This window comes from Vulpes vulpes, chromosome 9 (assembly GCF_048418805.1).
Source record: "Vulpes vulpes isolate BD-2025 chromosome 9, VulVul3, whole genome shotgun sequence".
NCBI lineage: Eukaryota > Metazoa > Chordata > Mammalia > Carnivora > Canidae > Vulpes > Vulpes vulpes.
In genome coordinates, this window is record NC_132788.1 from 50579866 (window position 1) to 50604512 (window position 24647).

General features: G+C 37.6%; 1 protein-coding gene across 7 annotated transcripts in view; it reads left to right on the forward strand.

Moving 5' to 3' along the window:
• Window positions 1–24647, forward strand: part of NHLRC3 (NHL repeat containing 3) — a 148605-nt gene that overhangs the window by 12870 nt on the left and 111088 nt on the right. For 2 of the 7 annotated variants that reach the window (XM_072720081.1, XM_025996844.2), the window contains one exon: window positions 8841–11515. The exons of 4 other annotated variants lie outside the window; for them this stretch is intronic. In XM_072720081.1, coding sequence (XP_072576182.1) covers window positions 8841–9006 — 166 coding nt within the window. In that variant the 3' untranslated portion in view covers window positions 9007–11515. Of the gene's footprint in view, window positions 1–8840; window positions 11516–24647 lie in introns of those variants that run through there. One more of the 7 variants, XM_072720080.1, reaches the window with a different exon arrangement.

Genomic DNA, 24647 nt, shown 5'->3' on the forward strand with positions numbered 1-24647 from the left:
TTGAGATGGGGGGTAGGTATAAATGCTAGTGATACTAACTAACTCCATATGTTTTTGCATTGGAAATAGAACCTCTTTATGTGTCTGCTTTCTAGATCTATTGGGGTGTTTGTGTGTGGTGGTGGAGGTGGGTGTTGGGGAGGGGATGGCTTCTAAATTAGAAGACTGAAGCCTGGAGGTATCTTCCTGACTTCCAGTGTGACATGGGGTTTCTACAATGGAATGTTTGTCCTCAGAGAAAACCTGTGTGCAATCTGAAGGTAAACTAAGAAGACCTATATAATTTGTGCTTAGGTCACTTAAAAGACTGCTTCAAGCAATGTGACTGTCACACTAAATAAAGGCACTCAAGTCCCAATTTTTGTTTTGCCTTTGTTGGTTGTATTTTTAATTATTTTTAAAAGATTTTATTTATTTATTTGCGAGAAAGAGAAGAGAGCACAAGCAGGGGGAGAAGGTGGGGCAGAGGGAAAAGCAGACTCCCCACTGAGCAGGAGCAAGATGTATGGGGCTCCATCCCAGAACCCTGGGATCATGACCTGAGCCACTGAGCTGCCCCACCCTTGTTCATTTTATTTATTTATTTATTTATTTATTTATTTATTTATTTATTTAGCTAGCAGGATCGCAGTTGTTCATTATGCATTTCTGACACTGAGGCACGTGACTGCACCGCTCACACAATGCAGGTCCTGCCGGCGTGGGGCTGACTAGGAGCCTCGGTGTCCTATTGTCGCTGCCCATAGTGTTCTCCCAGTCCATCTTGCCCTGCCTTAAGCAGTGCTGCATCTTCCGGAGCCCTTGTTTATTTTAAACACTGGATTTGAAAGCAGCATATTTTGGATAGCCTACACAACAACTGGAAACTGTCTAGGTTTTTGCTCTTTTGGCTCACCAAATCCATTAGAATCATTGAAAAAAAAAAGTATCCTGAATGTATGACTTCATTTTATTCTTGACTCTAAAGTTTCAGCAATAATCAAAAAAACGTTTAGAAAAATCAGAATAAGTCAGATTGATTTATTCAACAAAGACATACAAAACAAATTCGTGAAGGGATTTAGGCAGGTATTCCCTGCCTAGTAGTTGACCATCTATCTGGGAAAACAAGCCCCAAAGTGTATTTCCTTTCAGTTCATCCTAGAAAGTGCCCTATTTGGCACTTGCATTGTGTTTCATTCTTACTACAAAAGAGGGCAGTAGAGTCCTGCTTATAAGCATTTCTTGAAACCATCTGTGGGCCTTCTTTATACTTTGAATTTTTTAAAAATTGAGGTTAACCATACTTTTAAGTTTTCTTCTTTTTCTTTAGCTTGTATGTCTTGCGGAAATTAGCTTATAGGTAACATATTTTCTAAGGGTTACTGGGAATTTTTACTGTTTAATTGGCCATTTTCATGTTTAAAAGAACAAAACCAAAAAGAGCCTTTCAATAAAAGCCAGTCTTTTTTTTTTTTTTTTTTTTTAAGATTTTGTTTATTTATTCATGAGAGACAGACAGAGTGAGGCAGAGACATGGGCAGAGAGAGAAGCAGGCTCCATGCAGGGAGCCCAATGTGGGACTCGATCCCGGGACTCCAGGATCGCGCCCTGAGCCAAAGACCACTGAACCACCCAGGCGTCCCAATAAAAGCCAGTCTAATAGCCAGAAGTGAATAATACATTTTAAACTACAACCTGAATATGAATATAGTACAATAGAAAATGCATTCATATTAACAGAGAATTATTCCTTTTTTCCTTACTAGATTTTTTTTTTAATATTTTATTCATTTATTCATGAGAGACCAGTGAGAGAGAGAGAAGCAGGGTCCATGCAGGGAACCCAGTGTGGGACTTGATCCCAGGTCTCCAAGATCACACCCTGGGCTGAAGCGGGGCTAAACCGCTGAGCCACCTGGGCTGCGCCCTTCTTGTTTCTTTTAAACAATTTTGTCTTGTGGTTGCTGACTCTTTTATAAATAAGAAAAATTTAGAGAGGCTAAATAATTTCTCCACCAGACACTTAGGCATAGAATTCATGAGTTTATAAATTAATCCTTAGACATTTGATGACCTGTAGATATTCCTTTTGTATATAAGAGCTGAGAATTTGAGCAATGAAAAATAGCACTTTTTGAAACTTTTGTTTCTTCCATTGTAAACAGTGAAATTATATTGATATGATTTAATTCTGCTTGCATGTAATATATGGTAAAGTGGCTCATCTTGGGGCAACCTGTTTTTAGCTCCTGTAATAGAGCCTCTGACCCTGGTAAACAGATTTGTGGTGTTGAGTTTCCTTTTGGATGCTACATTTAAAAGAGAATCCTACAGATAGACTTTAATCCAAAAGCAGTTGACCAAAATAACATGGTGTTTGGAAATAATTCTGAGACCTTCAAAGAGTGATCATATAGGATTATGAAGAGACTTATTGAGCTTTCCTCCAGAATGAAGATAATGAGTAGAAATAATAGTGTGGCCAGATGGTCCAGCTTAGTATAAGAATATTCTACCAAAAAAGCTGTTTAGCAATGGAACAGACTGTGTTCATATTGGAAGTGGTAAAGTTCAGTGATTCAAAACTTGAAATCTGGAGGTAGGTTAACCGGGGTTCTAATCTAGGCCCTGCCACTTACTTGCTGTGTTGTTTTGAGACTGCATCATTTTTCTTTTGTGAAATGAAAATGATAGTATTTTCCTCATGGGACCGTTGTGAATAGAAATGAGATTGTGCATATAGAACATTACACCCGGTCCCTGACACACCGTAAGCACTCATCACACCTTTTTTTGTAGTATGTAAGCCAAAGATGGGAAACCATGCCACCTTTGGGCAGAAATTCTTACACTGGGAAGATGGTGAGACTAGATGACTTTCCCTATTGTATGATTCTGTGTTTAGTCCCATTGTTGAAAACTAAAGATAATAGTTGTGATACACTAAGTCATCTATCATTTAGAATGGCCACTTTAAAAAAAAACATGTTTTCATTTGGCACTAAGGCTATTTAGTCATCCAACAGACGCCTGCATGTTAGGTACCAGGAATATGGTGGTGAGTAAGGTAAAGACTCCTTTTCTGGAGTATACATTCTACTTTGGAAAACAGAACTGTTTGAATGAAAAAGTGAGCTTCTGACTAGAATTTGTGAAATATTAACACTTGGTTGGCTAAGTACCCATCCTCAACCTTCTTCCTTACCTTACACAACCTTGAAGACTGGAAGAGGTAGGTGCTTGCTTTCTCAGCTTAATTAGCATCTAAGCATAATGACATGATATGGTTCTGGCCAGTACAACAGAAATGGAAATCTCCTGGGAGATTTCTGAAGAATCATTTGCTTTTCTGATTAAAAAAAAAAAAAAAAAGGTATACTTAGCACCACCGCCTTATCCCTTCTTCCCCAACCTGAACTTGAGTAAACACTCAAGTGTTGCCTGGAATTGCAGCAGCCACCTGGGACTATAAAGTGAAAAACCAACATTCTTAAGGAAGGCAGAAAGAACGAGGCTGGGTTTTTACGATTGGGGAACCACTGTCCTGGCCTGGTAATTCCTTTCTCCAGATTTTTTTATGAGAGATAGTTAAACATTTTAGTTACTTAAGCCGCTGTAGTAGTTGGGTATCTTTTTACAGATAAAAAGCATTCCTAAGAAATTCAGTATTAAATTAACCTGCATTAGTTTGGAAAGGATATTTTTTATGGTTTTCAGATTCTGCATCCAGGAAAATAAGTTACTTTGCTTTTATGTCTTATTTTATGTCCTATAATAAGATTTTACTTTTTTTTCAATTTAGATTCTATGCATTTCTTTTGAGACATATTTGATACAGGTAATCAAATTTATTCTATGCATTTATTAGTTGTAGCTGTTATTTTTTTTTTTTTTTAAGATTTTTATTTATTTATTCATGATAGAGAGAGAGAGAGAGAGGCAGAGACACAGGCAGAGGGAGAAGCAGGCTCCATGCACCGGGAGCCTGATGTGGGATTCGATCCCGGGTCTCCAGGATCGCGCCCTGGGCCAAAGGCAGGCGCCAAACCGCTGCGCCACCCAGGGATCCCAATTGTAGCTGTTAGAGTAGGATTCCCCTCCCCCTTTTTTTGAGAGAGAGCACAGAGTGGGGGGTGTGGAACAGAGGGAGAGAGAGAGAGAATCTTGAGCAGGCTCCACACACAGGTGCAGAACCCAATCTGGGGCTCAGCCTCATGTCTCTAAGATCATGGCCTGAGCCAAAATTAAGAGTCCGTGCTTAACCAACTGATCCACCCAGGAGCTCCTTTTTCCACATTTCAAATTAGTTTTTGGTGGCATAGAGAAAAGGTATCAATTCTTTTATGTATGTCATTTCTATTCACCTTAATAAGCTCTTACTAATTTTAATTAGCTATTATAGATACTCAGATTTTCTAGGTATGCCACTCTGAAAATAAAGGTAACTATATGTCTTTCAATTATTTATTGCTTGTTTGATTTTAGAAATTTATTGCATTAGCTACCTTGTTCAAGACATGTTAAATGATAGTAATGATTTTTTCTGATTTTAATGGAAATATTGGTACTTTCCCAATAAATATGTTTGCTATTGAGTTTTGGTAATTTTTATATTTAGCCAGGGTTTTTTTTAAATCTCGGGATTTTATTACGAATTACTACTTAGTTTTGTAATGACTTTTGGCATTGATGTGTACAATATTGTTGATTAATGAAAGGTACAGGGTTATTGTTGGAAAAACTTTACTTGGTAATTTCTTGCTTAGAATTTTTATTCTTGAAAGAAAGAGGGCAGTAGAGTGCCATTGTGTAGAATTTATCAATTGTGTTCCACCCATCTCCAAAAGGAATTTGAGCCTCTTTACAATAAAAATTTTTAAATACATTAAAAGAGACTAATGTCAAGAATTGCATAGAGGGGAGGAAAATACATTTATTCAAAACCTGAATAGGGGGATCCCTGGGTGGCTCAGCAGTTTAGCACCTGCCATTGGCTCGGGGCATGATCCTGGAGTCCTGGGATTGAGTCCCGCATCAGGCTCCCTGTATGGAGCCTGTTTCTCCCTCTGCCTGTGTCTCTGCCTGCCTCTCTCTCTCTCTCTCTCTCTCTCTTTCTCTCTCTCTGTCTCTCATGAATAAATATATAAATAAAATCTTAAAAAAAAAAACCTGGATAATAGTTATGGCAATTAAGCATTAAGTTAATTCTGAGTTTTATTGTAGCCTTAGCAAAGAAGGAAATGTGCATATTCCATTTTCATCTGCTGAAATGAAATAGATCCATTCTTCAGGAAACAACTTTTTTCCCCATATGTCATTTGTATGGTTATTTATAGGTGAAATAAAACAACATGCCTTCAACAAAAACTTATTACAACATAAAGAAACCTTTTTTAATGTAATCAAAGAAGATGTGAAGAAGGGATAGGGTCTTTGAGCCAGTAGCTCCATAAATATTATTCTTTTTGGTGTACACATCACTGAGTGGATGGACAGTCTTTGTCAGGGTTCGACTGAAATAATGGTGGTAGTGTTCTGAATTTCTGCTGTTCAACATGGTAGCCCCTAGCTCATGGACTATTGAGCACTTGAAATGCTGTTTGTGTGTGTAAGGAACTGAATTTTTTTCAGCTTTATTTTTAATTAAGTTTAAGTTACTACATGTGACTATTGGCTACTGTATTGGACAGCCTGGCAGGTGACTAGGTTTTCATGATAGTGACCAATAATTTGTTTTTACTCAATTTTCTTACTCATTTGTATAATTTGCTTTCTCTATAGTATGGCCTTTTGGCAGTGTTTCTAATAATTCCACCTCAAAGATTAAAAGTTATGCACACATTAAATTGTTGAATCTTGGGATCCCTGGGTGGCACAGCAGTTTGGCGCCTGCCTTTGGCCCAGGGCGTGATCCTGGAGACCCGGGATCAAATCCCACATCAGGCTCCCGGTGCATGGAGCCTGCTTCTCCCTCCGCCTGTGTCTCTGCCTCTCTCTCTCTCTCTGTGACTATCATAAATAAATAAAAAAATTAAAAAAAAAATAAATTGTTGAATCTTTTAAAAATATTTTCCAAATGAAAACGAAGTCAGTCTGTGAAAAATGAAGGAAAATGGTTCTAAAAAGCTTTTAAGTGTTTATGTGTATACTTATTTATCAGTTCACCTCTGGGAACAGTTTAGAAAAAGAGCTCTGTTTTCCTATCTTTTTTTTTTTTTTTTCCTAAAAAGAAACCATTTTACAGACAACAGCTCAGGTTAAAATGCAAATTTGTCTCTTGTAGATTTTTTTATGCATCCCATAGATGTATTCGCAGTAGTTGTTTCAGACATCCTAAAAATCAGGTTGGAAGGCAATAAAATGCAATCACAGGCTCATTACTGGTGATGTCAAATTATTACATCTTTAGTAATGATTGCATTAGTTTCCTTCTTTATTTGGATTTTAAAGCTTAGATAATAAAATCCTAAATAATCCTACTTCCATTTTTTGAACTTTATATCATGAAATATTTCATCAATTGTCAACTTGTAGACATGTCATCTTATTGATATCTTTGCATACTTACCGTGTGCCTATGCTGTTTGATTATTTTGTATTGTCTCCAACATCATATTATTTCATCTTTAACTAACTTAGCATGTTTTCTATAACGTAATAACAATTTTTTTGAACATGATGTTACCACCTTTAAAATTAGTAGTCCCTTGGGGCACCTAAGTGGCTCAATTGGTTAAGCATTTGCCTTCGGTACAGGTCAGTATCCTAGAGTCCCAGGATCAAGCCTCATGGCAGGCTCCCTGCTCAGTTGGGAGTCTGCTTCTCCCTCTGCCTCTCCCCCAATCCTACACCTGCTCATGTTCTCTCTCTTGCTCCCTCACTGTCTCATAAATAAATAAATAAAATCTTAAAATTAGTAGTCCCTTAATACTGTTAAATATTGTCCTTGTTCTGATTTTACCTCAGTATCTCATGTATTTTTTGCCAGGGTTGAAATAAATTCCATTTTTAAATTTGTTTCTTATATTTAATCTGTAGTTTCTTCATCTTCCTCTTTCTTTTCGTGCTCTCTGTGGCTCCAGCCTTGTGTCTTGCTTTCTCTTCTCTTGTAATATATTTGTTGAAGAAAGCAGTTATCTGTTCTAGTTTCCCATGAATCTGGACTTTGTTGATTTCAACCTTCTGGATTCGTTTAACATGTTATTTGTCTTCTCTAGTCCCTGTAAATTGGTGGTCAGTGCGAGAGACTGTGACAGATTAAGATTTGATTATTTTTGTGGCAAGACTTCTCTAGGTGCTGGTGTGTAACTTCGTCATGTAACTTTGAACCTCTGGTTCAAACTACTTTTCTTTGCTAGGGACTTGCATAGCCAATTGCTTCCTTGACATTTCTACTTGGACATGTAACAGTTATTTCAGACTTAACAGATTTAAGATACGTACTCATTCCCTTTCTCCCACTCTCAGATGGGATAGTACCACCATTTATTTATTGAGCAACTCTCCCCATCTACCTGGAATACACTTACTCCAGATCTTTATTTGGCTCAATTTGTATACTCTTTCAGGTTCTGCTCAAATACAACCTCTTTAAAGAGGTGCGTCCTGAATGTTGTTCTAAATAAGCATCTACTTCTGTCATTTTCTATTCTCTCACCTTGTTTATTTTCTTTATAGCTTTTGTAATTCTCTGATACTGCTCATTTGATTCTTTACTTGCATATCACTTGTTTCCCTCTGTGGAATATAAGCTTTTATGCAAGGCTGGGATGACTTTGCTTTTGTTCATTGCCTAAGTGCCTGGAACATAGTAGGTGGTCAAATACTTGTCAAGTGTTGATTAAATGAATGACTCTCATTACCTTGTATTAATGGTTTAGTATATCATTAACTAGCTTAAGCTTCTCAGATCAAATGATCTTATAGTTTATCTACTTGGATGTCATATCAGGCCTGTGTGTAGGATTCTTCTATCAGCCTGCACTTGCCCTCATCTATTTCTTAAGACGTATTTCCTCTCCTTTTTGCTTGGTTTTATTCATTTGTCAACTGTTTTACCATTCTCCACCCCCACCCCTCTGCCAATTCTGGATCTGTTTCTTTTTTCAGAATTCAGAGCCTCGTTGGAATATCCAGCCTCATATGGTGACTTTAAGCATTACTGTCTTTATTGCTTATTTTTCTCTGTAAAGATATGACTCTTATGCTGTCCCTCACTTCTTCCTCATCCAATTATTTTTTAAAAAAAGATTTTATTTATTTAGTTACGAGAGACAGAGGCAGAGACACAGGCAGAGGGAGAAGCAGGCTGCCTGCAGGGAGCCCGATGTGAGACTCGATCCCAGGACACAGGGATCACGACCCTAGCCAAAGGCAGACACTCAACCACTGAGCCACCCAGGCACTCCCCTCATCCAGTTATATACAAGAATCTTTTGTCTTTCATAGGTGTTGAAATACTGTATTTAAATACTGTTTGAATTTTCAAAGAAACTTAAAAGATATTCTGTATTCTGTACTACATTTTATACAGATCTCTCCAACCTGCTCCCCTCTTGTTTCTCCCATAAATCTACTTTTGAAAGCTTTTCACAACTGATGAATTTTGTATGTCCAGCTGACGTTCAGTGACACTGGGATGACATTTCACATGAAAAAATAAGTAGATAGTTTTAATAATGCCTCCCCCCCCCCCCATCAACATCCCCAATATCTCCAGGTTCTTATCTCTAGAACTTGTGAGTATTACCACAGAAAACAAAGACTTTGGAGATGTGACTACATTTAGGAATTTAAGATGTGGTTATCCTAGATTATCTCAGTGGGCCCTAATGTAATCATATGTTTCATTTTAATAGGGAGGTAGAAGGAGATTTGATATATAGAAGAGAAGTCAGTGTGACCGTGAAGGCAGAGCTTGGAGTGATAAGTGATACAGCCACAAGCCAAGGAATGCCAACAGCCACCAGAAGCTGGATGAGGCAAGAAGTGGATTCCTCTCTAGCACTTCCAGAGGGGACATAGCCTGCCTGGGTCTTGATTTTGGCCTAGTGATACTGATTTTGGCCTTCAGTATTATGAAAGAATGTGAATTTCTGTTGTTTTCAGCCGCTAAGTTGCTGATAATTTGCTACGGCAGCTGCAGTAAACTAATACAGATTTGATACCTAGAAAAGGAGTCCTGCTGAGAAGCATACTTAAAAATATAAAACTATAATAGGTAGAGGCTGGAAAAATTTTGAAGAGTAAGATAATAAAAAGCTTAAATTGTTTTAGACTTGGTAGAAGTATGACATTAAAGTCAACTGGGGGGCAGCCTCGGTGGCTCAGCGGTTTAGTGCCGCCTTCGGCCCAGTATGTGATCCTGGAGACCCGGGATCAAGTCCCGCATCGGGCTCCCTGCATGGAGCCTGCTTCTCCCTCTGCCTCTCTCTCTTTCTCTCTGTGTGTCTCTTATGAATAAATAAATAAAATCTTTAAAAAATATAAATAAATAAAGTCAACTGGTTAGGGCTCAAAAGGAACTAAGCACAATGCTGAAAGCCTATATCATCTTAGAGAATGCATATATTGTAAACAGATTGTTAGTTAAAAATTCGGATTTTAAAGGTATTGTTGGTAAAGGTTCAGAAGGAAATGAGGCACGTGTTTTTAGAAACTGGAGGAAAGAGGGTATTTATTATATAGTGGGAAAAGACATAAGAATGGTTATAAATCATAAAACAATGGAATATCTTTACATTGCTGGAAAAAAATAAGGTCATTCTAGAATTCTGGATCCAATAAATGTTTCTGTGAAAATTGAAGAAATATTTCAAGCAAACAAAAGCTGGAATATTCATTGTCATCAAATCTATACTGCAAGAAATATTAAATGATGATTTTTAGTCTGAAAGAAAATGATACCATTTGAAAACTTAGATCTACACAAAGGAATAAAAAGGGCCTGAATTGGAAAATTTGTGGCTAAATATAAAGGTCATTGTTTTTCTTTTAGAAAAAAATTTTTTGAAGATGACTGCTTAAGGCAAAACTAATAACAATGCATTGATGAATTTATATAATTTATAGAAGTACATAGATGATATAAAGGATGAGACGACGAAATGAAAATATACTATTATAAGAATATGAGAAGTGGTACAATATCATTTGAAAGTAGATTCTGACAATGTAAAGAGAAGTATTGTAAATTCTAGTGTAACCAAAAATGAAACAAATGTATATATAATAGCCAAAAGAAAAAGGTAAAATGCTATACAAATAGCCAATTCCAAAAGAATCCTGAAAAAGAGGGAAATGGGACTAATAGAAAGCAGCATGATGGTAGATTTAAACCCTGTCATATTAAGTACTAAATTAAGTGTAAATGGCTTAAATACTCTAGTTAATATTCAGCAATTGTCAACTGAATAAAAAATGCACGAGTGATAAGCTTTATATATAAATATAGGATAATTAAAAGCGAAAGGATGAAAAAAATATTCCATTATAAACAGTAATTTTAAGAAAGCTGAAGTTGCTATATTACTGTCCAAGTAGTCATCAGAATAAATATGACCAGAGATAAAGAGAGAAAGCTTATAAGGATAAAAACATATTTTTATGTCCAGGATGAGCCAAAAGTTAAAATGTATATATGATTAATAGCAATATTTTGGAAGTAGATTAAAGGGAAAATTGACAATAAAACAGAAATATAGATTAATCTGCCATCAAGGTTGAAACTTTTAAAATCCATCTCTCAGCAACTGATAAAACAACTAGACACACACAAGAATAGAGATGACCTGAATAACACTATCAAGTTTGACCAAATTTGTAGAACACTATGGACAACAATTGCAAGGATACACATTCCTTTTAAGTGCACAGGAAACAGACATTAAGACCACATGCTAGGTCACAAAACAACTCTTAATAAATTTAATCAGTTTGGAGTCACGACAACATATTTTCTGACCATGCTAGAATTAAAATAGAAATAAAAAATAATATATCTGAAAAATCATCAAATATTTGAAAATTGAATATTACACTTGTAAATAACTTATGTCACAGAAAAAATCACAGAAGGAGCAAGAAAATACTTAGTAAAAATGCAGGTCAAAATATGTAAAATATATTAAAGCGGTGCTTAGAAATATAAGTTTAAGTCTTTGTGTGTGGAAAGAAGAAAATCTAAAATTAGTATTCTGTTTTCACCTTAAAAAGAAATAGCAGATTAAGGCAAAGATTAGTGAAGAAAATAAATAAATTGAAATCAAGTAGACAACAGACATTAATGAAATAAAAAGTCAGATATTAGAAATGGTCAATGAAATTTACAAATCTCTAGCTATACTGATCAAGAAAAAAAAACCCAAATTACCAATATCAGGAATGGAAGTAGTTTTATTAATACAGATCCTATAGACATTAAGAGAATAGTAAAGAAATACAAAAGATTTTATACCATAATGTTTGGCCACTTGGATCAGGAGTTGGCAGAGTTTTCCTGTGAAGAGCCAGACAATAAATATTTTAAGCATTATTGGCCATGCGGTCTTTTCAAATAATCAACTCTGACACTAGCATGAAAATAGCCATGGACATGTGTAAATGACTGAGTTTAAACAAAACTTTATAAAAATTATGCAACCATGGACGTGGATGAATGTGAAAAAGATGCTGAACACAAAAAGCAAGAAATAAAAAAATATATACGGTTGGTTTCATTTATCTGAAATACTAGAAAAGGCAAAAGAATTCTGTAGTGATAAAACAGATCAGTGTTTGAAGCCATGATGGGTGTTGGTGATGAATTATGAATGGTGTGAGGCAACTTTTTTCATATAATAGAAAAACTATATTTGCATTTTGGTGGTAGTTTCATGGGCATTATGTATCTGTCAAAGTTCCTCAAACTGTACACTTAAAATGAGTGTGTTGTATTGAATATAAAGTAAGCCTCAATAGACTTGATTAAAAAACAAAACAGAAGATTGGAGAATCCAAACAGAAACAAAACAGAAAATGGGAAGGTGGAGAATGAAAACAACAAAAAAGAGACTTTTAAGTGGAGGAATGGTAAGTGAGAGAATACCTGTTCGATAACCTTGACCCCCCAACCCCAGTACATTTGATGAGTGAGAGAAAGTGATTAGGTGTAAGAGGAAGTTGAAAAGAATGTGAACAGCTGTTGTATAGTATAGCAGATGCCAGGAAACACAAAATGAGGGAATTCATTGCAAACTGAAACCAGAGAGCAAGAATATTGAATGTCAGGTATTCCCATTTCCTTTAGTTTCTTTAGGCATGATTTGAAGCCTAGAGAAAGCAAGCAGCAAGTAGTCATTACTAAGGCTTAGGGATGGCAGAGCACATATGGCTAGTTAAATACACACTGTACTTGTTAAGTAACACTTAACACAGTTAAGTGTTAGGAAAAGCAATGTAGGTAGGGCTATGTAGTTGAAGAGGTAGGAGTGGTGAACCTTGGTTAGTAAAGAAGAGGTTGAACATGTATGAAAGATAGGAAAGGTGAAAGGTGAGAATGATTTGGACTAAGAAAAGTTACTTTCTATGATTAGTTCATACATTATGCAACATGAGCATTCCAAAGTAGTGTTGAATGGCAGGCAGCTAAGGCTGAAAATATAAAACACTTCTACCAGGCACAGACTCAGAAAAAGCCCCTCTCCTTTCTGTAAGGAATAATCTCAGTGGGTATCAAATTTACCAACTTGTAGCTTTGACAGTAAACTATTTCACATCCTCATTAATTAATGTATGGCTCTCAATGACATATTTTTTTCAAGAGTTACTTGATGCCCCGAGCCTCAGTGTGTCGTGGGCATGCAGGGCATGTTCTACATTATAACTCCTAAAGGCAGAAGACAGGTTCACTATAGACAAAAAAGGACTAAAATTTCTTTAGCCTCCTAGGATCTTGATAGGGCTGACATGATGGATGATTTCTACTGAAGAAAAAGAGGACAGAGATTTCGACTCATCAATAAAGTATCTGACTCCTCAAGAAATGACTGGAGATTAAAGTGAATCTTAAATTAATTTGAAAAATGCACGCAAAGATTATTACCTGCACCAATTAGTTCTGTCAGACCTGTAAGTACCTATGTAGAAACAACAGCTTATAATTAATAGGGGGGAAAAAAAAACCACTACTTTTCCTGGTTAGGAGCATAGGAAAGGCAAGTTTGAAACAAAAGTCTTGTTGGGACATTTGACAGGACATCAGCTGTCAAAATCGTGACTATAATTTTTTAATAGCTTTTGAAATTGGTTTTGAAGACTTCTCTCTTACCCTGACCTCTTCCTTTTCAATTCTTAAAATACTAATGTTTATCAGTTTCTGAGTTGCTTCTATATGTCTTGACCTCCATCAAGCTTGCAAAATAATAGAGAATGGAATTTTTATGTCTTTCATAATGCCTTGCTCCATGCTATGCACATGATATATGCTCAATTAATACAATCACACCTGGATTCCAAGATCCTTCAATGGTGGAGAGGACGAGAGCTGTAGGGCAGAATTTCCAGTATCAGAGCTGAGTTAAGAACAGCAATGGCATATCAAGGGGGAGTCTTTCACAGTGGCTGATGCAAGCACAGGAAGAAGGAAGGGCTCTTTCTCTTCTTCCAAACCTAAGTAACCACTTGTTAGGCCCAGAGGAGCCCTCTGTTGCCAAAACAAAACCAAAAACAAACAAAGCCTTAAACAGGTTAATATTTTTTCCCTTATGTGAATATACAAGGTTAAAAAACTTTAACCTTTCTCATCAGGAGAGAATTGACAAGGTTTGACAGTAGCACAAGCTGCTCAGATGTATTCTGTCCTTCATCTGTGGACCTCCAGAACCTGGGACACCGCCATCTAGTACAATGACTACTCCTGGGATGCAGTGGTGAAGTGAGGAAATGGAAATTCTTCCCAGATGTGGTGTCCTACTGGATGTGTCATCTGCCTCCCTCTGAGTTACTCCTCTATACATTTGGATCTCATAATTTCAATGCATGTTAAATAAATTTCCAGTCTACACACAGGTATATATGAGCAGGAAATGCCCCAAAGGGGGAGCCTGAGCAGCTCAGTTGGTTAAGCGTTCGACTCTTGGTTTCAGCTCAGGTCATGATCTCAGTGTTGTAGGATCAAACCCTGAGTTGGGCTCCACTCTCAGCAGGAAGTCTGCTGAAGATTCTCTCCTTCTTCTCCCTCTGTCCCTCCCCCCCACTCGAGCATACTCTTTCTCAAATAAATAAATCTTAAAAAAGAAAAAAAAGAAGTGCCTCAAAGGCACTTCTAAATAAGAAAAATCCTTTGCTAATGGGTACCTCCATATTTGGGGTATATTTTCATTTTAACTATGTACACCCACAGAATAGATTACCTCTGTGTAGAAAACAGCAACATAGTCTCAGAGGGTCCTACACCTTAAAAGAAAATAATTTGGAAAAGCAGTGAATGGTGACCCTCTTTCCACCTCTACTTGCATTGTGATCTCAGGCAAATTATTCAAGTTCTCTAGACCCATCTCTAAAATGTGATCATGACAATGGTGCCTGCCTCATTAGACTGTCATGAGGATTCATTGAAATATTGCACTTGAAGAGCATATAGAGACAGTCCACTAAGTACTAGCTATTATTATTGTTAGTGAAAAAAATTCAACAGACACAGCTATCGGGATAGTAGGAACTTTGTAGGTTTCACAAACTTCGTAACTTTCTCATATTCAAGTCAGTTGTAGGACCTTGAAAGAACCACAGGCCTCTTATTTGGAAGAACGCAACACACATCACCTTGAACAAAATAAATTATAGCCATATTCTCAAGTAAATGGAATTGTTATAACATTTTTGAAAATATGTATAATTTTACTGCTACATCTTTTATCATTTTGAACACTTTGTTTAGGTCTGAAACATTTTTCAAATAATTGCCTGTATGGTTTTTTTTTTTTTTTTAAGATTATTTATTCATGAGAGACACAGGCAGAGAGAGAAGTAAGCTCCATGCAGGGAGCCCAATGTGGGACTCGATCCCAGGACCCCGGGATCACAACCTGAGCTGAAGGCAGATGCCCAACGGCTGTGCCACCCAGACGTCCCTATGGATTGAGTTCTTAATGCCCAGCAGATATTATCCTAAGAGTATTACATGCCTTAACTTATTTAATCTTCATGATAACCACAAGGTAGCTACCTTCATTGCCCCATTTTACAGGTGAGAAAAACCAAGGCATAGAGAGAGCCTAAGCAACTTCCCAAGATGGCATAGCTAGTAAGGAACAGGGCTCATGTAACATCCCAACATGACATGACTTAAAATGAGTAGAGCTTGAGTAATTACCCAAGATGGCACAACTAGTAAGGACAGAACTAAAGTTCCTTGACAAAGATGTCAAATTTAGGAAGGGGTAGAGCTAAAGGAATTTGTCCAATATGGCACAACTGATAACTAGCAGACCTCAGGTAACTTCCCAAGATGGCATAGCTAGTAAGTGGTAGGACTCAAATAAGTTGCCCTAATTGGCATAGCTAGTAAGGGCCAGTGATTAAGTACCTTCCCCAGGTCACATAGCCTCTGAGGGTTGGAGAATGCCGGTGATCTAGCACCATGCTTTCACCGTTTCTGCTGTAGCACTTGCCAGGCTCAATTGGTTCTAGGGTCTATGCAGTGACTCCTGACAGATAAAATAGCCTTCTTCACTTTACATTTGTTTTCTCCCGCATTTCTTCAAAGTGGGACCTAAAACAGTCTTTTTTTTTTTTCTTCTTCTTGCATTTGAGAGGCAAGGAAAGGAGCATCGAAAAACCTGCCTCCACTGCACCACCAGTCTAGAATTAAGGAGCCCTGAGGCTAGAATGTTGGCTTCTAAGAGAAGTGGAAAGGCTCCTAAGACCTGAAGCTGAAGAGAGGGAAGAACTGGGTGTAGAATTAGCAGAATGTGAGTGAGCCACGTGGCTTGGATATAAAATTTAAAGTTCACCAAAATAATAATCAAGAGCGAATCATATTTTAATAAAATATTTTTGAAAATTAAAAAAGGCAAAAAAAAAAGCCCATGAGGAAGAAAATACCAAACTTTTAAATAAAGATGGAATCCAACAAAGCCGATATTAGGTGAAGCAATTGAGGCCAAGTCTTACAGGATATTAGTTAGAAATACACATTAAAATATTCTTTACCTTGATTACTGTGCTTTGGGGAACCCCTGAAATTTTATGCCTGAGCTGAGTACCTCACCCACCTCCTCCTAATTCTGATTTGGGGAAAAAGAGGGGCTGAGAAGCCAATTGGAGCCTAAGGAATGATCCAGGGGCCTCACACACACAAAAAGAGGTCAGGAAGCCTAAGAACATCCCATACCAGGTTCCTTTTCACATGTTATTTACTCCTGAGAGCTACCCTCCTGGCAGCTGTTAGCATTATCATTTATATAATCAAGCTGAATGTGAAGAATAGAAAGTGACCCAGCCTTTTCAAGATCTACCTGCCTCTAGAGCCTGGCTATTCCCACTACTGGCCAGTGTGTGCCTCATAACAAAATTCTTGATATTTTTTTTTTTCATCTTTTGGGTCATAAGCTCTATCACATGAAGACAGAAATCATAATGAGAAATTTCACTGACTTGACTCCTCTTGTAGCTGCCGGAAGTTTTAAATCATAACTCCTCTCCTGGTACTATTGAAAAAAATTATAGTTCCTCCTGAGTTACTCATATATTACATCTAGTAAGAAGCTTCAGACACTAGAGTGTTGATGGAATGCACCCGTTTCATATTGGTGCACCATTTTCTGGGCCACAGCGTATTTGGAACAGAAAGGATCAGTTAAGTGAATTCAGTGACAACTTAGACTTGTGTTATAAATCTAGTCCATTATTTATGGTAATCCAATTTGGGGTGCAGCAGAAAGAGAGTGGGCTTGGAGTCTGAAATGAAATAGACTGCTGATATGTTACTTTGAATCATTTATTGAAATCTCTCTGGGATTTCAGTTTCCTTTTGTATAAAGTAATAGGGTTTTCCCCCACCACGAAAATAAGGTTATATGACATCCTGCCTTCCTTAAAGTCGACATGACCCAATGATGAAGAACTGACATTGTGATTTCTACCTGCACATCAGGAATCCAGGCTCAGTCAATACTTTTAACCATTGCCAAATGTAATTAAGGCATAGGGCTCCCTGATCTAAAAAAAAATAATAATAATTAAACCTATTAGTAAACAACTACACATAGATCTGGCTCCACTGGTTACTTCATTAGTGTCTGCTGTAGCCACTTTTGGCATCTAGCTTGGGCTCCAGTCCATAAATAGCTATTACAAATGCATTAGTGTCATCTTGTTTGTACAAGTTCTGTTGTGAACAACAACCATTTATTATCTAAAAAATCACCTTTTGGCTTCCATAAATGGCCATTCTATTAATTCATTGAATAAGCATAGTCTTTCAGGCAGAAGTTAATCAAGTGTGTTTTGTGTCCCATTAGATTTTGGGCGTAACTCCACCATATTTAATCTTTGTATATTCAATGGCAGGTGCAATGCCTGGATTGTAATAGGTTCCTCAGGAGACGATGGTTGATCCTTGGTGGAAATCATAAACAAATTTTGTTTGTTTCATCCTTGTATAAATAAATACTTTCAACACTAGGCTCTCCAGACCCTGCTCTACCCCTTAGCAAATGACCCAGGAATCATAGCATCAGATCAAAAAGTAAAGATTAGAGACTAAGAAGACCCTAATGATTGATATGGTCAGGCTTTTCACTTACTGAAATTTATTTAGATTAAAGGCTAATTCCTGCCATTTAGCTTCATTTTCTAATATTTAGGTATGATACTTTAGAAACACCTTCTTTGAAGGAATTCATTTATTCAACAAATATATTTAGGTATTGTTTTGGGTGCCGATGACTCAAAGATGTCTAAGATACTGTCTCTGTCTTTAAGGATATCACAGACCAGTGGATAGCATAGGCATGTAAGCAGATAGTTAAATGCAGTGTAAATACAATAATAGAAACATGTCCAAGGAAGAATATAGGCATAGTGATTTGCTCTGATTTTGAGTCTAGGAACAATTAACAGTAAAACTTGAAAACTGTCTAAGGGGAAGTAGGAGTTCTCCTGGTGGAAGAGGAGGAGAAAGACATTCCAGAACCAGAGAAAAGCATCTGCAGATATATAGAGGTCTAAAATAGCATGAAAACCTCCGGAAGTTATAAATAGCTTGGTGGTGTTGGAACAAAGGATTCTTGGAAAGGGTGGATGATTGCACAGAGAATTAAGTCAGGGACCAGGTTATAGGGAACACTTTGTACCTGCTGAGTTTTGACTTGATTTTATCTCAACAGTCCTGAGATACAGGGTACTACTTGGCTCATATTTTCTCATTAGCATGAGGTAAAATGAGTGGCTCATCCAGAATGATTAATCACCTTTTTCTTATGTGATTTTGGGTTGGCTTCTGCCTCTGAAAATTTCAAACTTGGCTGTGAATTACAGTACTCTGGTGGTAGCTTATTAAAAAACAACAACAACAACCCAATTTCTTGGGATGCCTGACTGGGTGGCTCAGTCAGTTCAGCTCATGATCTTAGGGTCCTGAGGTCCAGCCCTGCATTGGGCTCCTTGCTCAGCATGGAGTCTGCTTTAGATTCTCTCTCTCCCTCTGACTCTCCTCCTGCTCATATTCTCTCTGTCTCTCTCTGTCTCTCTCCAAGAAACAAAATCTTTTTTTAAAAAAGCATATTTCTCCTTCTCCTCCATGCTATTCCTCAAATTAATATAATGAGTACAGCCCAACAGTGATTCCTGAACCCATGTTTAGGGACTGTTGAAGTAGGAAGACATTGACAGGTATTCAACAGAAGTATAACATCAAGGTAAAATTTACTGTTTTGGGAAAGTCACAGGGGTTACCTTAGGGAGGATATTTGGGAAGAAAGGTAAAAGGCACAGGTGACCAATGACAGGGATTCTCCAAGTCATTGAAGTAATAGAGGTTAGATATGAAGAGGATCTAAGGCAATTGGTGTTGGTTCACAACCTTGACAGTCCCAGGTATAATCTGAAGCTGGTCCCTGTACATGGAGGGCAGGGAAAGACCAAAGAACCATCCAGATTGGTCCGTAGCTATTTTAATAAGCAAGGGAACTTATATATGAAGCTTGTCTTGGATGGCCACGGAATGAGTAGATCTCCATAACTGCTCTTCAGAATCTTAAAAAATTTATATAGAGGTCTTCAAGGGGTTCAGTCCTGTATACAGCCCAGGTGGTCTCAATAACACATTACTCTCTCAAAGCTGGATCCCTGTGACAGCTCCCTATATGAGAATGGTGGGCAGAATGTACATTCCAAGGATGGGAGTGGAAGTGAGCATCTTCCAGTTGCCTAGGTTCACCTTAAGGGTCCAGCAGGTGGGCACATCCTCTCAAGATTTCCTCCAGCAGTCTGGTATAAAGGAGGATATAGAAATGAGTCATCTGAGGACCTTAGAATCTACGGCACTGGGACTCCCTGGAACTGGATGAGGAGAGTGAGGGACACTAAGGAGTTAAGAATGACTCCAGATTTCTGGCTTGGGGTTTTTGGAAAAGGAAACTAAAGAATCTCAACAGATTCTGAGGAAAAAGCAAAAATAATTTGGGGCATGGTTTAAAGTTGAGATGCTTGTGGTATATTTAACATTAGATTTCTTACAGGCAGTTGGATACCCCAGGGTAGAACTCTGAAGAAAGATCTGGCCTGAGATGGGTATTTGGGAGACATCTTTGTTTAGGCAGAAGTGGAAACTAAGCCAATAGGTGAGATCACTCAGAATAGAAAGTGTAACTGAAGACTGAGAATTAAGCCTTAAGCCAACAAGTTTTAAGAGGCGAGTTAAGGAAAAGAGTTAGCGAAGGACACAGAGCAACCAGAAAAATGGGAGGAAATCCAGAGGAGAATAACATGACAGAAGTTATAGCCACAGAAAAAATAATTTTAAGAAGAGGGTGTGGTCAGCACTTAAACATGTTAGAGACAAGTCAATGACATGACCACTGAGTTGAGCCAAGAGGAAGTTCTCAGTAACTTTGGTAACAGCAATTTCAGTTAAGCAAATAGGAAAAATTGGAACCAGTTTGCTGTGGGTTGAGAAATCAACTGGAGGTGAGGAAGGACAGATGAAGAGTGTTAATTTTTCAAGAAGCTTGCCTGAGAAGAAAAGGGGAAGGATAGAGTGGTAGCTAACTAGGAGGAATCCACGGTTTAATACATTTATGTGTCTGGTTTTAAGATTGGAGAGAATTGTACATACTTGCTGAGAAGAGACTAGAATTTAAAAAATTGGAAAGGATAGTTGACACAGGGTTGGAAGGCCACAGAATGGGCAGTGGGGTTTGCTCTAGTTTTTCTTTTTTTTTTTTTTTTAATTTATTTTTTTATTTTATTTATGATAGTCACAGAGAGAGAGAGAGAGAGGCAGAGACACAGGCAGAGGGAGAAGCAGGCTCCATGCACCGGGAGCCCGACGTGGGATTCGATCCCGGGTCTCCAGGATTGCGCCCTGGGCCAAAGGCAGGCACCAAACCGCTGCGCCACCCAGGGATCCCCTGCTCTAGTTTTTCTTATGCTTTGAGCTCCTTCCACCAAGTTGGGAAAGTAAGAGAGAGCATACCATAAAGGAAAGGAAAGGGGAAACATTGATTTCTCCCTTGCCACCCTACCCATAATTCCCACCTTATTCTCTACAATGAGCCCATCCTCCTTGCAACATTTTGAAGATATGTACATTTATAGGCACAGAGATTTTTGTGGCAGGAAAATGTTATAAATGAAAAGTACAGGGGTGTCTGGGTGGCTCAGTCGGTTAAGCTTCTGCTTTGGGCTCAGGTCATGATCTCAGGGTCCTGGGATTGAGCCCTGGCTCAGGCTCCCTACTCGTTGAGGAGTCTGCTTCTCCCTCTCCCTCTGCTCTTCCCACTACTCATTCTCTCTCTCTCTCAAATAAATAAACAAATAATCTTTAAAAAAGTATAGGGGTGATTAGTATAAATCTCTCATTCAAACCACACAGAGATGCATGGACTCGATCTTGAACATAGGGTAGAATTGAAGCTGTTGTTAACCCTGTGGTATTTCTGTGGTATTACAGAATTGGTGATTTTCAGTTCCCAAGACACTGTAGCTCTTATTGTGATCCTTGTGAGTATTAAATCAGGTACTTCAGAAGGGGGGCAGAGTCTATCCTCATACTGTCAGTTTATTAGTCAAGTAGGGCTGGAAGGATTAATATTTGGTTCACTTCTTCATCTTTCATTTTTCAAGTAAGAAACAGGTTACTATGGAAAAAAATGTGCTCTCTCTGCATGGAAGTTTTATTTTATGTGCCTGCAGAGCCTGATGAGGGCACCATGCATTTAGGGTTTTATAAATAATGAAATAACACCCTTCCTTAGTGTAAAATTATTCAGAAACACCTCCATTGGTATCACTTTGGAGGTTGTAAGGACAGTCACACAAAGCACAAAAAACATAAATAGTGCATAAAAATAGAAACAGTGCATCACAGGAAGTCAAAATGTAACCTCAAAGGTAGTTACAGGAAAAGAGGCAGTATTTGGACCCAACAGACCTAGATTGAGTTTATAACTGTGATATCGGCTGAGTCTCTTAGCTCTGTAAACCTTCCCTATTAAATGATGTGAACCCCTTCAGTTGGACAGGAATTTCAACAGAAACTATATTATGTTGGTTTTATGGCCAGCTCCTGGGCTCTCATCAGAAACACAGAGTGAAAGAAAAATCTATTTTTCTCAGAGCTCCAAAACTGCTAGAATTAAGTTGTCTGTCACCTTATACCCTAGAGATTAGTACAGACTTCAAAAAAAAAAAAAAAAAAGTAACTTCTTACCGGCTATGAGAGTATGAGCCAGTGGGGCACCGAGGACTGAGCGTGAGTGGGGAAACAGTCTGACTGCACAAGGAGCACCATGTTGGGTGAGAGTTTTCTCGCCTTCCAGCAGCTGTCTTTTTCTACAACCCTACTGACTGAAGAGGTGTACAGATTCCACAGACACAAGCCTGTATAGACCAGAAGATGAGCTTATACCTGAGAAATGGAATATTCAACTTTGAAGACCAACATATTGCATCAAGTAAACCAAAAAAGGAGTGGCCAGTGAGGAAAAGCTGAAACCCGGAGGGACCAGAGTAGGAGCTTCCTAATGCCATGCATTTTTTTTCTTTAATATCTGCTATACTCCACTCATTTTATTCATTCCTAATCTTGCTTATCTGCAATTTCCTTCTTTAAAAAAAATTCATATTGCTGGACTTATCTATTTTTCTTTTCAAAGAACCAGGGTTTGCCTCTGTTGTTTTTTTCTAATACTGTGATTTTGTCTTTTGCTCCTTATCCTTTCTTTTTATTCTTTTTTGGGTTTATTCTGTTCTTTTTCTAACTTCTTAAGTGTATGGTTGGCTCATCATTTTAAATCCTTCTTCTATTGTGTAATGCTATGGTTTTCCCTCTAAGTGCCACTTTTGTTGGGCTGTTTAAGTTCTCATATATAGGATCTTCATTATAATTCCATTCCACTAGAGGGTATTATGCTAAGTGAAATAAGTCAATTAGAGAAAGACAATTACATATGATCTCACACTAATGTGGAATTTAAAAAACAAAACAGAGGACCATAAAGGGAAGGGAGGAAAAAAATAAAACAAGAGGAAATCAGAGAGCGAGACAAACCATTAGAGACATAGAAAACAGTTTTTGGAGGGGATGGCAGGGAGGCAGTGGTTGGTGTGGGGGTAAGTGGGTGATGGACACGTGATATAATGAGCACCGGGTATAAGACTGATGAATCACTGACTTCTACCTCTGAAACCAATAATACATTGTATGTTAATTAATTGAATTTAAATAAGATATAATTCCACTCCAAGTACTTTCTTAATTCCATAAATGATTCTTCTTTGAAGTCTGTTTTTAAGTTTACAGTTATGAGGAATTTTATTCATCATTGTGTTACTGATTTTGAACTTAACTGCATAACTGACAGAGAAAGCAGTATTGTGATACAGATAATCTGGAATATTGAGACTTGAATTGTAGCTAAGTATACAGTCGATCTTGTAAAAGCTCCATTTATTCTTGAAAAGAATGAGTATTCTCTACTGCAGTTAGATAAAGTTTGCTATTTGTATTATCTGTAGTAAATATTTTTTGATCTCCTTGAGCTCTTAATTGAGAAAAATGAATTTGTTAATTTTCCCAGAAGTTTCATCAGTTTTTGCTTGATATTTTCTTATATTCTGTTTAGAATACCACAACAAAATCTCAGGAGCACTGAAGAACGTAAAACCTGGGAGTAATTGATTTACATTCATTGGAGCTATCATTAAGTGGATTTGATTAACTTGAGTATCTTCACCCTCTCACTTTTCCAGCCTCTTAAGTCTGAGATTTGCTTAATGCCTTGTTACTTTTATGGTTCCATTAAAGTTACAGTGCCTAGGGCAAAGTTTTATTAAAAGAGGAAGGAGCTGCTTCCAGGAAATTTCAAGCCACTTGGAATGTTGATGGTGCCTGCTTGTCTGACGGCTTCCTTTCGAGGTTTACATTTCCATTAGAAGTGGCTTGTCACTTAACCTGTGACTTCTGTCCACACACCTCACACAGTCTATAATAGTCAAAAAGAAGAGAAAGAGTCCACCAGCCTATGATGAGTTGAATTTAATAAATTCTTCTAGTCATGATGTAATGATCCTTTTGTTTTTCCTGTTTCACCTTTTTTCTTGATCCCCTTTATAACCCCAAAGAGGTCACTGGGTCACTGGTACCTGTTTTAGCACTTAATTTTTTGGAAATAATTTTAGCTTTAAAGAATTGCAAAAGCAGTATAGCATTCCCATACACCTGTCACCCTTATATTAACATCTTCCATAACCACAGGATATTGATCAAAACAAAGACATTAACCTTGTTAAAACACTATTTACTAAAGTTAGTAAAATAAAGTAGAAAATTTCTCACCTTTTACCAGGTTTCCAATTAGTGTCTTTCATCTGTTCTAGGACCTAATGCAGGATCTCACATTACATGTCCTTGTCTTACGTTTATCTGACTCCCTAGTCTCCTCGATCTGTGACAGTACCCCATACCATGACCTTGATACTTTGCAAAAGTAGTGCTCAGTTATTTTGTAGGATGTCCCTCACTTTGGGTTTGTTTGATGTTTTCTCATGCTTATTCTGAAATCATGCATCAGTGGGAAGGATACCACAGAAGTATGGCTTTCCAAATGCAGCACACAATGTCAATATAGAGCTATTACTTACGATGGTAACCATGATCACTTGGCTAAGATGATGACTGCCAAGAAGCTCCACTGTAAATTTACTATTTTCCCTTTTTAATTATTACATATTTGGGGATAGACATTCTAAAACCATGCAAATATCCTATTTGGACTTGAACTTTTGCATCAGACTACCTAAGACCTACCTAGTCTTCAGTCGGTGTGGAGCTCTAGCCCTTAGGTCACTGAAACTTCCACCTTCCTCAGAACAGAGGTCATCCAGAGTCTGTTTATAGATTTTTAATTTCCTTTTCACTTTGGCCCCACAGAATTGTTCTTTTTTTTTTTTTTAATCAGAAT